This window comes from Moschus berezovskii, chromosome 28 (assembly GCF_049115385.1).
Source record: "Moschus berezovskii isolate FMDL1 chromosome 28, NW_MosBer_1.0, whole genome shotgun sequence".
NCBI lineage: Eukaryota > Metazoa > Chordata > Mammalia > Artiodactyla > Moschidae > Moschus > Moschus berezovskii.
In genome coordinates, this window is record NC_142487.1 from 11,664,676 (window position 1) to 11,677,313 (window position 12,638).

Here is a 12,638-nt window from a genome sequence, read left to right on the forward strand (position 1 = left end):
GGAGGGGGTGAATGGAGCCCCCAGTCTTCTCACCTGAAGTGTTCACAGGGAAACTGGGCATACTCAGATGGAATGTCACAGGGCTCAGACCCCCCAGGACAAGCTCTCCTTTACAGACGCGGCCAGAGGACCTGAGGTAACACAGCTAACTGGAAACAGAGTCGGGGCTGAGATCCAAGTCACCCTGACTCACAGAAAAGTGGTCATTCCTTCTCCCCACACAAGGCCATCTAGAAGAGGGCCGCTGCTCCAGAGAGCCTAACTCACCCCTACAAGTGACCCTGACTCATGCCTGCCTGGCACACCAGAGGCATTTGTGTCTCAGAATACCTGTGAGCTGCCTGGGCAGCTGGGTTCCCCACAGGAGTGGCCTGGAGAGTCCTGGGTGTCAGTCAGAGAGCAAGCCCTAGAAGCCGCAGTAGCGGTCCGGGCTGCTGGGGTGAAAGTCCCTGGGGTCAAGGACCACTAAGCAGGGAGGGTGGGGACCCAGAACCCTGGTGCCAGCAGCTGAGGAATGTAGCCTTTCCCCGCTGAAGGGGCTGTGGGCAAACATGGCGGAGGGGTCCCGCTGCGCCTTGCCGCCTTGTCAGCAAGGGAACAGGGAACCACGCTTCGCACAGCTGGCTTCTCCGAGGCCAGGGAGGGTTGAGATCATTCCGCAGGGAATCCCCGACGCTCCGTGGCCCCGGAGAGAGAAGGGTCACCAGATCTCTCTCACACTGACACTTCCTCGGTCCTCCAGCTTCGCGCCTGTCCCCACGCGGGACGCCCGCGTCCACATCCCGCCACTCCGGCAGGCAAACGAAGGCCGGGACTCAGGGGCGGGGAAGGTGAGGGAACCGTGGGGGAAGGGGGAAGCTTTCCTTCCAGACTTGGGTCGGAGAGGCTGCTAGGCTGTGCAGGGCGTGTGTGTAAGTGTGTGTGTGTCTCCGTTTTCAGGTTTAGCCGTGTGTTCACTATAACCTGACTCCATCACGAACGGTTCGGAATCGTCTGAACTGAAGGGCACCTGTATTTCAAGACGGAGAAGCAGTAGGCCGGGGACGTAAGGACTCGTGCCCACGGCTGAGTCGGAGCGCAGGGGTCAGAGTCACCCCGAAAAGATCCACTCCCAAGTCCGCCGGCCTTTCCACTGGCTGGGTTTGAACCCGCGGCGCGCGTGGACCTTGCGGTCCCGGGACCCACGCCGGCTGCTCCATGCAGGCGCGCCTCCCCAGTCGGCTCCGCGGGACCGAAGCGCGGGGAGTCTCCGTTCTCCCTCCTGGCGGCGTAGCGAACCCGGGAGCACTGGAGGGAGATTGTCCTTCGCTTCCCCGCCCGCCCGCTCGGATGGGCGCCCCAGGAACCCGCTTCTTCCCAGCCCGGCCTCCGGGCGGGCATCCCTCCACTGTTCGCTGGTCGGTTCTCCCTCCGGGACCGCGCAGGGTGGAGGCGGCCCGGGGAGGACGGCCCGTGGGCGCGCAGGGGAGGGGTGCCTGGGGCTGGGGGAGGTCTGGGGGGCGGCGAGAGGAGGAGGGGACGAGCGGATGGAGGCGCACCCGCGGATGGGGCCCGGAGTGGGGGCGGGGACGGAGGGGCCAGGGGGAACGGGGGAGGGAGGGGAGGACCTGGTCTGGCCCGGGAGTTAGGAAAGAGCACGCGGACCGGGTGCCGGGGGGACGCCGGGTGTGGGCTGGGCGCCGGGACGGCGGGGCAGAGGGGGCGCGGCCTGGGGGTGGGGGCGGGCCCGGCCATTGGCCCGGGCAGCCGGGGGAGGGCCGGGGAGGAGCGGCCGGCGCCGGGTGGGGACCCCGAACGCCCGTGCAGCAGTCGCCGGGCCGTCAGAGCAGCGAGCGCTGAGCGGCCATGAGGGAGATCGTGCATATCCAGGCTGGCCAGTGCGGGAATCAGATCGGCACCAAGGTGGGTGGGCGCCCCCCCACGCCAATCCCTCGGGCCGGGGCCACGCGGGGCACGGGCGGCCGAGGGGGCGTCACGCGGACTCTGCCCCGCTCCCCGTCCCCGAGGCCCCGGAGCGGCTCAAGCGCGCCTGGAATCTGGCGGCCGCTCCCCGCGCCCCGCCCGCCGGGCCGGCCCTGGGGGACCCTGGCTGACCGTCTGTCCCCCGCCCCGCCCTTTGCTAGTTTTGGGAAGTGATCAGCGACGAACATGGCATCGACCCGGCCGGAGGCTACGTGGGTGACTCTGCGCTCCAACTGGAGAGAATCAACGTCTACTACAACGAGTCCTCGTGTGAGTGGCGCGATCCGCCTTCCCCCCCAGACCCCGCCTTACCCCCCGGACCCCGCCGTCTCCCCCAGGACCCCGGCCATCCCCCCGGACCCCGCCATTTCCCCGTCCATCCCTCTCTGGGACCCCGGCACCGCCCTGTGGGACCCCTGCCATCCCCTGCCTCAACCCGCGGGCCCCCTGGCGCGTGGGTGGTTCGCGCTGGAAAAATCCTCCCGGATGTAGCCCGGCGCCCGGCTCCTCCCTCGCTCTCCCTGGGGCGGGAAATCCGCCGTCGGTTAATTTCAAACGAGCTCTAGACCTCTCCTGGTCTGAGCTCTTGAACCTGACCTGTTAGTGCTGTGAAATCAGCTTAGTGGGCCATGTCCGGCTCTTTTTTTTTTTCCGGTTTAAAACTTATTTCCTAATGAAAGTTTTTGGCTAAAAATTTGAAAAGTGAAAGTCGCTCAGTCGTGTCCAACTCTTTGTCACCCCGTGGACTATACAGTCCAGGGAATTTTCAAGGCCAGAAGACTGGAGTGGGTAGCCTTTCCCTTCTCCAGGGGATCTTCCCAACCCAGGGATCGAACCCAGGTTTCCCATATTGCAGGCAGATTCTTTACCTGCTAAGCCACAAGGAAAGTCCAAAAAAAAAAAATTGAAAAACACTACCTCAAAAGATTGTTCTAGCCCTTTGCAGACCTCCAGAAAGACTACACTCGTTGGAAGATGGACCTCCAGACAGGCAGGGTCTTTGTCTGGCGGAGTTTAGTTTAAAACTCCATGCTGTGGTTTATCCAGGTTTAAGAATAGTACCAGCCCTGTCCTGGGAAGCTTCATAGGTATCCTGGTTACTCCTGTACTTTATTTTTGTAACAATGTTTATTATAAAAGTGATACATAACATTCACAGAACAAACACAAAAGGAAGATGTTGAAAGATCACCCAGGAAGTGACAGGTGCTGCCCCTCAATACACTCACCTGTGTCCCCAGCCTCAGAGATAATCTGTCTTTAGAGGCACTGCTGGTCATCCACAGGAGAGCTGGGAAGAGCAGGACACGTAAACCACGGGGTTTTATTCATTAAGCAGCTATGACAAAAGGTCTAGAAGAGCAGAGCATAAGTGGTGAGATTCCTGGATGGCATTGAGAAAAGGCCTGTATATATGACACTTGCTGGTCACCCTCAGGCCAGCCTGCTGACATTCTCTCTTCAGCCTGAGTGTGTGAGTAGCAGAACAGGAGTTGTAGGACAGTTCCCATTGCAGTCCTTGTGACCCCACCCTCACAGGAACCTTTCTTGCTGGTTGGCATGAGCACATGCTCACTTGTCCATAAATGAGACAGTGCCCCAGGAAACAGCTGTGGGCACACCTGAAACAGGTGCACAGACCTGCTTGTGGGTTCACGTGCGTGTGAGGGAGAGAGGGGCGAAAGTGTTCTGGCAGTGTGGCCACTCGCTGCAACAGGTATAGGTTATTTCTATGGAATTAAAAAGTTGAACTGTGCACGAAGCAGGGCTGGGAAATTCAGGCGACAGGAAGTCCGGAGACCTCACTTCTCATCCTGCCTTTTCCGAGAACTTCCTGTGCCCTGTGCCTGGGCTGGCTTCCTCACCCGGACAAGTCCAGGGTGGATTGTGTTTTCTGAGGCTCCCCTCCCCCAGGGCTGAGACTCTGTGACCCTCAGAAAGCCTGCTTTATACATCACAGGTGGCTGTGCTGATGGGACTTGCTCTGGGCAAGTATGTTGTCCCAGAAACCAGAGACTGACTGTCATGGGTGGGCTCTGTTCTCTTCCAGCTCAGAAGTACGTGCCCAGGGCCGCCCTGGTGGACTTGGAGCCGGGCACCATGGACAGCGTGAGGTCTGGACCTTTTGGGCAGCTCTTCCGGCCTGACAACTTCATCTTCGGTAGGTTCCGTCTTTCCTGCTTTCTTCTTCCTCTTTTTTTATTTTCTAAACATCCAGCTAATTTGTGTGCAAGATTAAAAACATCACATGGCATAGAAAAGCTTAGAATGGAAATCAACAGTCGCCAACCCCATCAAGGCAGCCTCTTGAAGGAAAGTAATCTTTGATTCTCTAAACGAAATGCTTACTAGTAATAATTCTTGATTTTGAAACATTTTAGACATTAACTTCTTTTTCTCTTTCATAAATTACTAGCATAAAAAGACAATAATAATTTGCCTGTGGTTCCTGTGTTGCTCATTAGTGTGTTTATATCTATGTTTCTTTTTCCATTGTCTATAGGCTGTTCTGCTTTCTTTCCGAAAGCAGGTACCATAATGGATTGTTTTATCAGGTTTGGGCAAATCTTACTTTCCTCTTTCTTCACCCAGAACATGCTGATAGCACCTGTTCCTCTGCAGACTCCTAAAGAAAATTATGTAAAATGAAATGAAGTGGCACTGTTAATGTGACCAGCCTCCATCACCTTCATGTCATGGTTTTGGAGAGTCAAGGCAGAGTCTTGGGAGATCTTATTGGTACATAAATTGATTCCCTTGGATTGGACTCAGACCGTGTGACCTGTTATAAAGGTGATTCAGCACAGTACATACTCATGACATATAAAAGACCTCACGGTATCATCTGCTTCCCCATCACCGTGGCAACCTGCAGAAACAGTGGGACAGATGAAGCTTCTAATAATTTGTTCAAAGGTTTTTGTCACCTTTGATATTTCAAATAGACCAGGACAAAAGGTGCCCCTTTTATTATGGCAAAAAAAAATCTAAATTACCAATACTTTTATAGTCCACAAGTGGGGACATTTACATTCTTTATCGTTCCCTAAACTAGACTTTTGGTAATTGTTCTCAAGCAAAGATGCTTCTAGATCCTGCCACCAACATGGTCACCGCTAGCTACATGTGGCTATTTAAATTTAAAGTTAAATAAATCAGTCTACTTTCTCAGTTGTACTCTACACATTTCCAGTGCTCAGGAGCCAAGTGTGGTTGGTGGCCACCACATTGGACAGGGCACAGCTAGATGTATTCTAGCTGTGCCCTGTCCAATGTCACTGCAGAAAGTCATTATCAGACAGCAGTGCTCACAGCCTTAAAAGAGATATTCTATCAGATTAGGGGAATGAAGACTGTACCAATATGAAATAACTTTCAGAGTGATTTTTAACAGTTGACACTATTTTTAACTAAGAAAATAACATGTTTGCTATGGAGAACTGAGAGGACCCAGCATGTCTGAATCCACTGTGTGTACTGTTGGCTCAACAATTGTTTTTAAGTCATTATCCACTTAATAAAAGAGTCTGAGTTGCCTGCGGAGTCACAGTAGGTGAAAACTATAGTTTCACCCCATTGCCTTCAGGGTGGGTGAATTTTTTAAAAAGTGTCACTCCATATTCAGATATAGTTTGAAGTGATTTAAAAAAACACTGACTTGAATAACAATAATTTTAAAAGTGAAAGTTATCTACATTTGAGTTTATGCTTTAGAAAGCCACACCTTTTTCTTAACAGACTGCTGGTTGCATGGCAGCTATGCCTGTTAGTGGAGAGAGTTGTGTGGGACAGAGCAAAGCTCTAGGAAGGCGGACCTCAGGCTTCTCTGCACACATAACTTTCTCTCCCAGATTCAGGGCTGGAAGGGAGTCAAAGAGCCTGGAGCCCCAAGACTTAACCCACACCCTGTGTGAGCTGGAGCTGAACCAGGGCTGGGCTCTGAGGCCTCGGGGATCACTGTAGCATCGCTTCTACAATCTGGAGCCACTGGTTAATGTCCCAACCTCTGATTGCAGAAGACGTTCAACTCCTGACCCCCAAATATTTAGCTGGGAACGTCTGTTGCTATGAGACAGTGGCAAAATATTTTCAGAAGCCTCCAGCTTCCTCCTCTTGGTCGAAGGCAGAGAAAACTTCACATTTGATCACTCTGTAAACACCCAGGAGACCAAGCGACTGTGTGAGCTGGAGGCAGCAGAGGGTCCAGGCCAAGGGGCTCCACTGACCATGGCTGTGTATCGCCTTGAGTCCCCACTGCCTCCCGGCCATTGGTTTCCACGTGGTTTTAGTCCTTGTCCTCGGGGCAGCTGTGAAGGCGAATCAGTTCTACCCCAGCTCCAGATGGGAAGCTGGCCCAGCTGTGTGCTGGCTTGCAGGGGAAGGTGGCGGAGTCTTGGGGGCCTAGGCAGGACATGACGGTACTCCAGCCTCATACAAGAAGGCACCCAGCCAGGTTTCACTGTGGAGAGGTAATGTTTGTGAGCAAGAATGCAGTCACCTCCTCGGGGAGGCATATCCAAGGGGCCGTGCACCTTGTAGGAGGCGGGGCCACCCTCCGGAGTCTGTCCCTCTCAGCCCGGGCTCGCTGGCCTTGGTGATGTCACTCTGCTCACAGTATTTAGGTGGTTCCCTCTTCTCTTCGCTCTTACAAACTGTCATCTGGTGAGTCTCATCCACGCGTCATTTTGCGCATTCTGAGCCTATGGGACCAACTGTGATCCATGTTGCTGACTTGCCCTCTGTGGAAACCCGTCCCCGCCCAACACCCACAGCGGCTCTAGTGTGTGGGGGGCCTTGCCCCAGACTCCCATCATCACTGTGTTTCCAAGCTCTTGAGCTCCATCAGCTTCATGGGAGGCGTTGAATCTCCATAGGTTAGTGTGCATCTGCCCCGTGAGGAACACTGCATGTTTGTCACCTGTGTCCACCCCCCATCCTTTACCCGAATCTTCCTAGAGGCTGTCATCATCCTTATGGATTTGTAGGACTTTAGATTTTTAATGACTAATAGTCAGTACCCCTTAAACTTACTGAAGAATCACAGCATTTCAGTGGTTCTTGTTTTACAGACTTGCACTTTGCACCACTGAACTTAACACTGACAAATGCTGTGGAAGATCCAAAGACGTTTGAGCTAAGACTCCTTCCTGGTGTGAGGCCAGCCCCCAGGGGTAACTGTAGGTTCCAGGGGTGTACTGAGTGGGCCCCGTCCCCAGGTGCCCAGTGCCTGCCTTCTGCTGTGGTGCTAGGAGGGTCCCCATGGTCCGTCTGCTGTGTCACCACCCCCAGCTCTGTTTCTCCCATCAGTACATGGGGGTGGAGGTGGGATGGTGGTGAATTGTTGCCACCAGCGGGTGTAGACAGAAATCAGGGTAATGTCTTTGGTGTAAGGGGGAGAGGTACGCACAGCACAATGCCAGCAATGCCTTGACCCCTCGGGTTCTCTTGTTTTCTGAGCCCACCCGACATAGCCAAACGCCCTGCCCCTTCATCCTTCAGCCATGGGACCACCACAGTCTCTTTCGTTCCATGTGTGGGGAAACTTTGATAAGGAGGCTGATGGATCTATTTTTTCATTTTTTTAATACATTTGATTCTTCTTTTCAAAACCAGATTTGAAATACCCACATACTAAAGAAATATACTGCCTTGAACAGCCTTCCTCGCTTCCTCTACAGCTGGGTTTTTCAGCTGCACCCCACACTGCCTTTTTACCAATGAATGGGAAACAGCAGTGCCTTATCTTTTTAACTTGTCATTAAATATGTCTGTGCATCATTTACTTTTTTATTGCTTTTTGTAATGCACCTTACCGTGTGCTCTAGAATTCAGTTCTTGATGGTTTCTCTAATGTCCCTTAAAATGCATATTAACATATTGATTTGAGTTGAAAACTAAAGCATGTTTTTCTGAAAGAAAGTTGGTGCAATCTGGGTTTCCCAGGTGGTGCTAGTGGTAAGGAATCCCCCTGCCAGTGCAGGAGATGCAAGAGACATGGGTTAAATCCCTGGGTCAGGAAGATTCCCTGGAGGTGGAAATGGCAACCCACTCCAGTATTCTTGCCAGGAAAATTCCATGGGCAGAGGAGCATGGCAGGCTACAGCCCATGGGGATGCAGAGGGTTGGACATGACTGAGCGACTGAGCCACCCACATAGGTGCAATCTGGATTATCCACCTGGTAACAGGACTGCCTTGCCAGTTAGGCTACATCGCCAATAGTTTTCATTATCTGAATGAGCTAAATCTGCAGCCTGAAGCATTGACAAAAATATACTTGAAACATTTTGTTAAAAATCATACTGGCAATGTTGTGTTGGGATTAAGATTCCAAATTTTCCAACCTTTCAAAGTATACCAGACCACACGAAGAGCCTTTCAGTGAAAGAACATCAGGTAAATCTTAGTGCAAAGCCTTTTGGAATCTTCCTGCCGCGGAAGGAAAGTTATTGATGCAAGTCAGGTGTTTCCAATTCTGCTTTCCAGAAACTTGACTTTGGGGCCGAAAGGTGGTTAAAAATACTTTCTGATGGTGTAGATCAGTATTTCGGAGAAGGCAATGGCAAGCCACTCCAGTACTCTTGCTTAGAAAGCAAGGATGGAGGAGCCTGGTAGGCTGCAGTCCGTGGGGTCGCTAAGGGTCGGACACGACTGAGCGACTTCACTTTCACTTTTCACTTTCACACATTGGAGAAGGAAATGGCAACCCACTCCAGTGTTCTTGCCTGGAGAATCCCAGGGACTGGGGAGCCTGGTGGGCTTCCGTCTATGGGGTCACACAGAGTCGGACACGACTGAAGTGACTTAGCAGCAGCAGCAGCAGATCAGTATTTAGTTTTTGGCATTTAACTCTGAAGATCAAATAATTGAATGAAATTGCTAGAATACAGTTAATTTTATTTACATGTTTATGTGAACAAGATTTCTCAGTGTTTGTTGGTATATATGTAAAAACAAAGAATAAGGAATACTATGGATGCCAAACCTTGTCTCAATCTGGCAATATTTGATGTTCACACTTGGATAAATGAACTAATGGAAAAAATATAGTTCCTGATGATGATGAATGAGGAGCCCCATTAACGAGGGAACATATTACTGTTTTGAAAAGGAAGTATTTGTACCTAGTTCAGAATTCAAGAGAGCCCAAAGGATAGGGGAAAGAAGTTTGTTTCTTAATTTATACTTTTTGTTCCCTTTGTCTTTTACTTTGCGGGAGAATTATCTTTTTAAGAGTAAGAATGGAATTACCAAGTCAGAACGAGTACATCTTAAAATTGGCAGATTTCCCTTGTCTGAAGTAGCAGGCCACCTTCCTGTGCTCCAGCAGTGCTGGGGGGCCTGGGGCCCACCTCTCACTCTGTTATCTGTTCGCTTCATGACTTGTCTCAACTGTACTGACAGCCCCTCACGGCAATCCCTGTAGCCCTGTCTGAATCACGTCCCCTCTCTTGCTTGACCCCAGGACAGACTGGCGCCGGCAACAACTGGGCCAAGGGCCACTACACGGAGGGCGCTGAGCTGGTGGACTCTGTCCTGGACGTGGTGCGGAAGGAGTGTGAGCACTGCGACTGCCTGCAGGGCTTCCAGCTGACCCACTCGCTGGGCGGTGGCACCGGGTCTGGGATGGGGACCCTCCTCATCAGCAAGATCCGCGAGGAGTACCCTGACCGCATCATGAACACCTTTAGCGTGATGCCCTCGCCCAAGGTGTCGGACACGGTGGTGGAGCCCTACAACGCCACCCTGTCTGTGCACCAGCTGGTGGAGAACACAGATGAGACCTACTGCATCGACAATGAAGCGCTGTATGACATCTGCTTCCGCACCCTGAAACTGACCACCCCCACCTACGGGGACCTCAACCACCTGGTGTCGGCCACCATGAGTGGCGTAACCACCTCCCTGCGCTTCCCGGGTCAGCTCAATGCCGACCTGCGCAAGCTGGCCGTGAACATGGTACCCTTTCCACGCCTGCACTTCTTCATGCCTGGCTTCGCCCCTCTCACTGCCCGCGGCAGCCAGCAGTACCGGGCGCTGACCGTCCCCGAGCTCACCCAGCAGATGTTCGATGCCAAGAACATGATGGCAGCCTGTGACCCGCGCCATGGCCGCTACCTGACCGTGGCTGCTGTGTTCCGGGGCCCCATGTCCATGAAGGAGGTGGACGAGCAGATGCTGGCCATCCAGAACAAGAACAGTAGCTACTTCGTGGAGTGGATCCCTAACAACGTGAAAGTGGCTGTGTGCGACATCCCACCCCGGGGCCTGAAGATGTCGGCCACCTTCATCGGCAACAGCACAGCCATCCAGGAGCTGTTCAAGCGCATCTCAGAGCAGTTCTCGGCCATGTTCCGGCGCAAGGCCTTCCTGCACTGGTTCACGGGCGAGGGCATGGATGAGATGGAGTTCACCGAGGCCGAGAGCAACATGAACGACCTGGTGTCCGAGTACCAGCAGTACCAGGATGCTACGGCCGATGAGGGCGAGGAAGCTTTTGAGGATGACGAGGAAGAGGTCAACGAGTAGAGGCGTGTCCTGCCTTGGACACCGAGGCTCAGAGGTCTTTTCTCCAAGCCTGGTGTGTCTCCTGGCCGCCCAGGGGAGTCCTGTCTGAGTGTGGGGACAGGCCCCTCACAGGGGCAGCGGACTGTCCTGTCCGTCATCTGGGATGGAAGGCGTCAGAAGAACGGGAACTGGCATCCCTGCCCGAACATCGGACCAGAGAGGACACAAAAGAAGTCATGGGCCATAAATAAAGGGCTAAATAAATAAACCTCACCGTCTCTTACGTGTTCACCTGTGTCTGGGAATTAGGGGCTAGAAACGGTGTGCTTTCATCCGGTGACCACACCTGGGGCTTCGAGGTGCTGTCTCTTAATGGACATGCAGCACTCAACGTAGAGACAGCCTGTACACGATAAACCTAAGCGCTCCCCTGTCTTTCGGACTCTGCTTCCTCTCTCCCTGACAGTGTCCCATGTCCCGGGGAGCAGCCCACTCCACTCAGGGCAGGGCTTCCTTTCAGTTGGAGGCCCTCAGGCGGCCCTGAAACTTACTGGTGGCCAGATGACTCCTTGGGAAGCAATGCACCCCAAATAAAAGCCTGCGTTCTGGTTTCCAGCCAACACTTACATCCCCACAGGATCTTTCATCTCCTGCGAGTGGCCCTGGGCTACTCCACCCAGCCTCCCCTAACAGCTCCGCTGGCATTTGGAGGAGCCACAGAAAATGACCCTCAGGCTTCCTGCCAAGGACGCACAGGCTCAAGGTGGGTGGGGGCTGGGTGGCGACTCGGAGTTGCTGGGGTTCCTCCTGGGGCTGCAGGCCAGCAGACAGGCCCCATGGGGAGTTGGGAGGTGGCTAGGGCTGGACGGAGGGGGAATGGGTTCTAAATAAGGATCCCTCCCACCCCACGCTCACTAAGCGCCCTCTACCTTCTGAGGCTCAGTCTCTCTGGGGCAGCAGGCTCCCTTTCCAAAGTCTGGCTCCTCCCTTGGTGGGCAATGTCAATCCAACTGCTTCAGCCCAGGTGATGTATCATGGTATGTGGAAGCATTTGAGGCTAATGCTGGACCCCTGCCCAGCCCCCCAACCTGCCGTGGGTCCCCAGGAACTGCTGAGCCACAGCCCACAGCGTCCCCATGCAGTTGTGTCCACCACACCTTGCACAAAGCACTCCCTCAGACACACAGCATGAATTGACCCAAGGTAAGAACCGATCCCATTTTGCAGAAACCTCAACTGTTAAAACTTTGTGAGACCACAGTGAACACCCCTCCCCATCCCTCTGCATTGCAAGGCCCGACGGAGCTTGGAGACAGTGTCCTGAGCATGCGCTGGTGGCCAGGCCCTGACTCACTCATAATCCACGGGTATAGATGGGAACTGCATTGAGGCTGTGGCAGCCATACTGGGGTTTACTGGCTCAATGCAGGATCCATGTACAATGCCAGGGAGAAGTTGTCCCTCCTGAAGGGCATCATGCACAGCCTGGAGCCAGGCCAGGTTCACGCTTGGCACCTCTTGGGAGCTCAGCTTTGATGGCGCCCACTGGCCCCTCTACCCACAGGGCCCTCCCAGTCCACAGGCCCTGCTCAAGGAGCACCTCATCATCCCTGAGGGATGGGGACCGTGGTTGGTACCCGCAGCCCTGGCTCCCGGGATGCTTCTGTGGTCTGGTGAGTCATAGTCTCGGAGAACTGTCCCAGGACAAGGGGCCCGCCTGGGCCACCGCATTGGTCCAGCGCCCTCCAGGGATACCTGAGTTCTGTGCCTGAGGTCAGACAAGTCAGCCCCACAATGCATTCCCCTGCATTAAGAACACACAACCAAGTCAGGACAGCATGAAAGGAAGCTGCTAAGAAGAATAAAAACACAAAGATGTGAGGGGTCTCCAAGGCCAAAGGAGGCACTGGAGACCGACGTCCTCCTGGGGCTCCGCCTGGTTCTGACCTCAGTTTGTGACTCTGCAGCCCTGGTTTCTCTGGTGACGCAGCAGCACGTCACCCCTTCTAACAGCGAAAGTGACCTCATGAAGACATCAGGCTGTCCAGCCCAGGGGCCACAGGCTCCACTGTTCAGCCTGCTGTGGTGGTCACACGTCTGCTGGAGATGCACACAGGGGACTGAGGCTGGGTCGTGACTGGTTGAGTGAGTGTGTGCCCTGATGCCATC

General features: G+C 53.8%; 1 protein-coding gene and 1 long non-coding RNA gene across 2 annotated transcripts; both read left to right on the top strand.

The window, feature by feature from the left end:
* Positions 1-449: 449 nt before the first annotated feature.
* LOC148773569 (uncharacterized) lies at positions 450-1,458 on the top strand. The gene is made up of 2 exons (XR_016036722.1): positions 450-830; positions 940-1,458. It is a non-coding gene; the product is annotated as an uncharacterized LOC148773569 (long non-coding RNA).
* Positions 1,459-1,742: 284 nt separating this feature from the next.
* On the top strand, positions 1,743-10,737 carry TUBB6 (tubulin beta 6 class V). The gene is made up of 4 exons (XM_055417236.2): positions 1,743-1,902; positions 2,124-2,232; positions 4,013-4,123; positions 9,427-10,737. The coding sequence occupies exons 1-4, from the start codon at positions 1,846-1,848 to the stop codon at positions 10,488-10,490; spliced, it is 1,341 nt and encodes a 446-aa protein (XP_055273211.1). The 5' UTR covers positions 1,743-1,845; the 3' UTR covers positions 10,491-10,737.
* Positions 10,738-12,638: the final 1,901 nt, after the last annotated feature.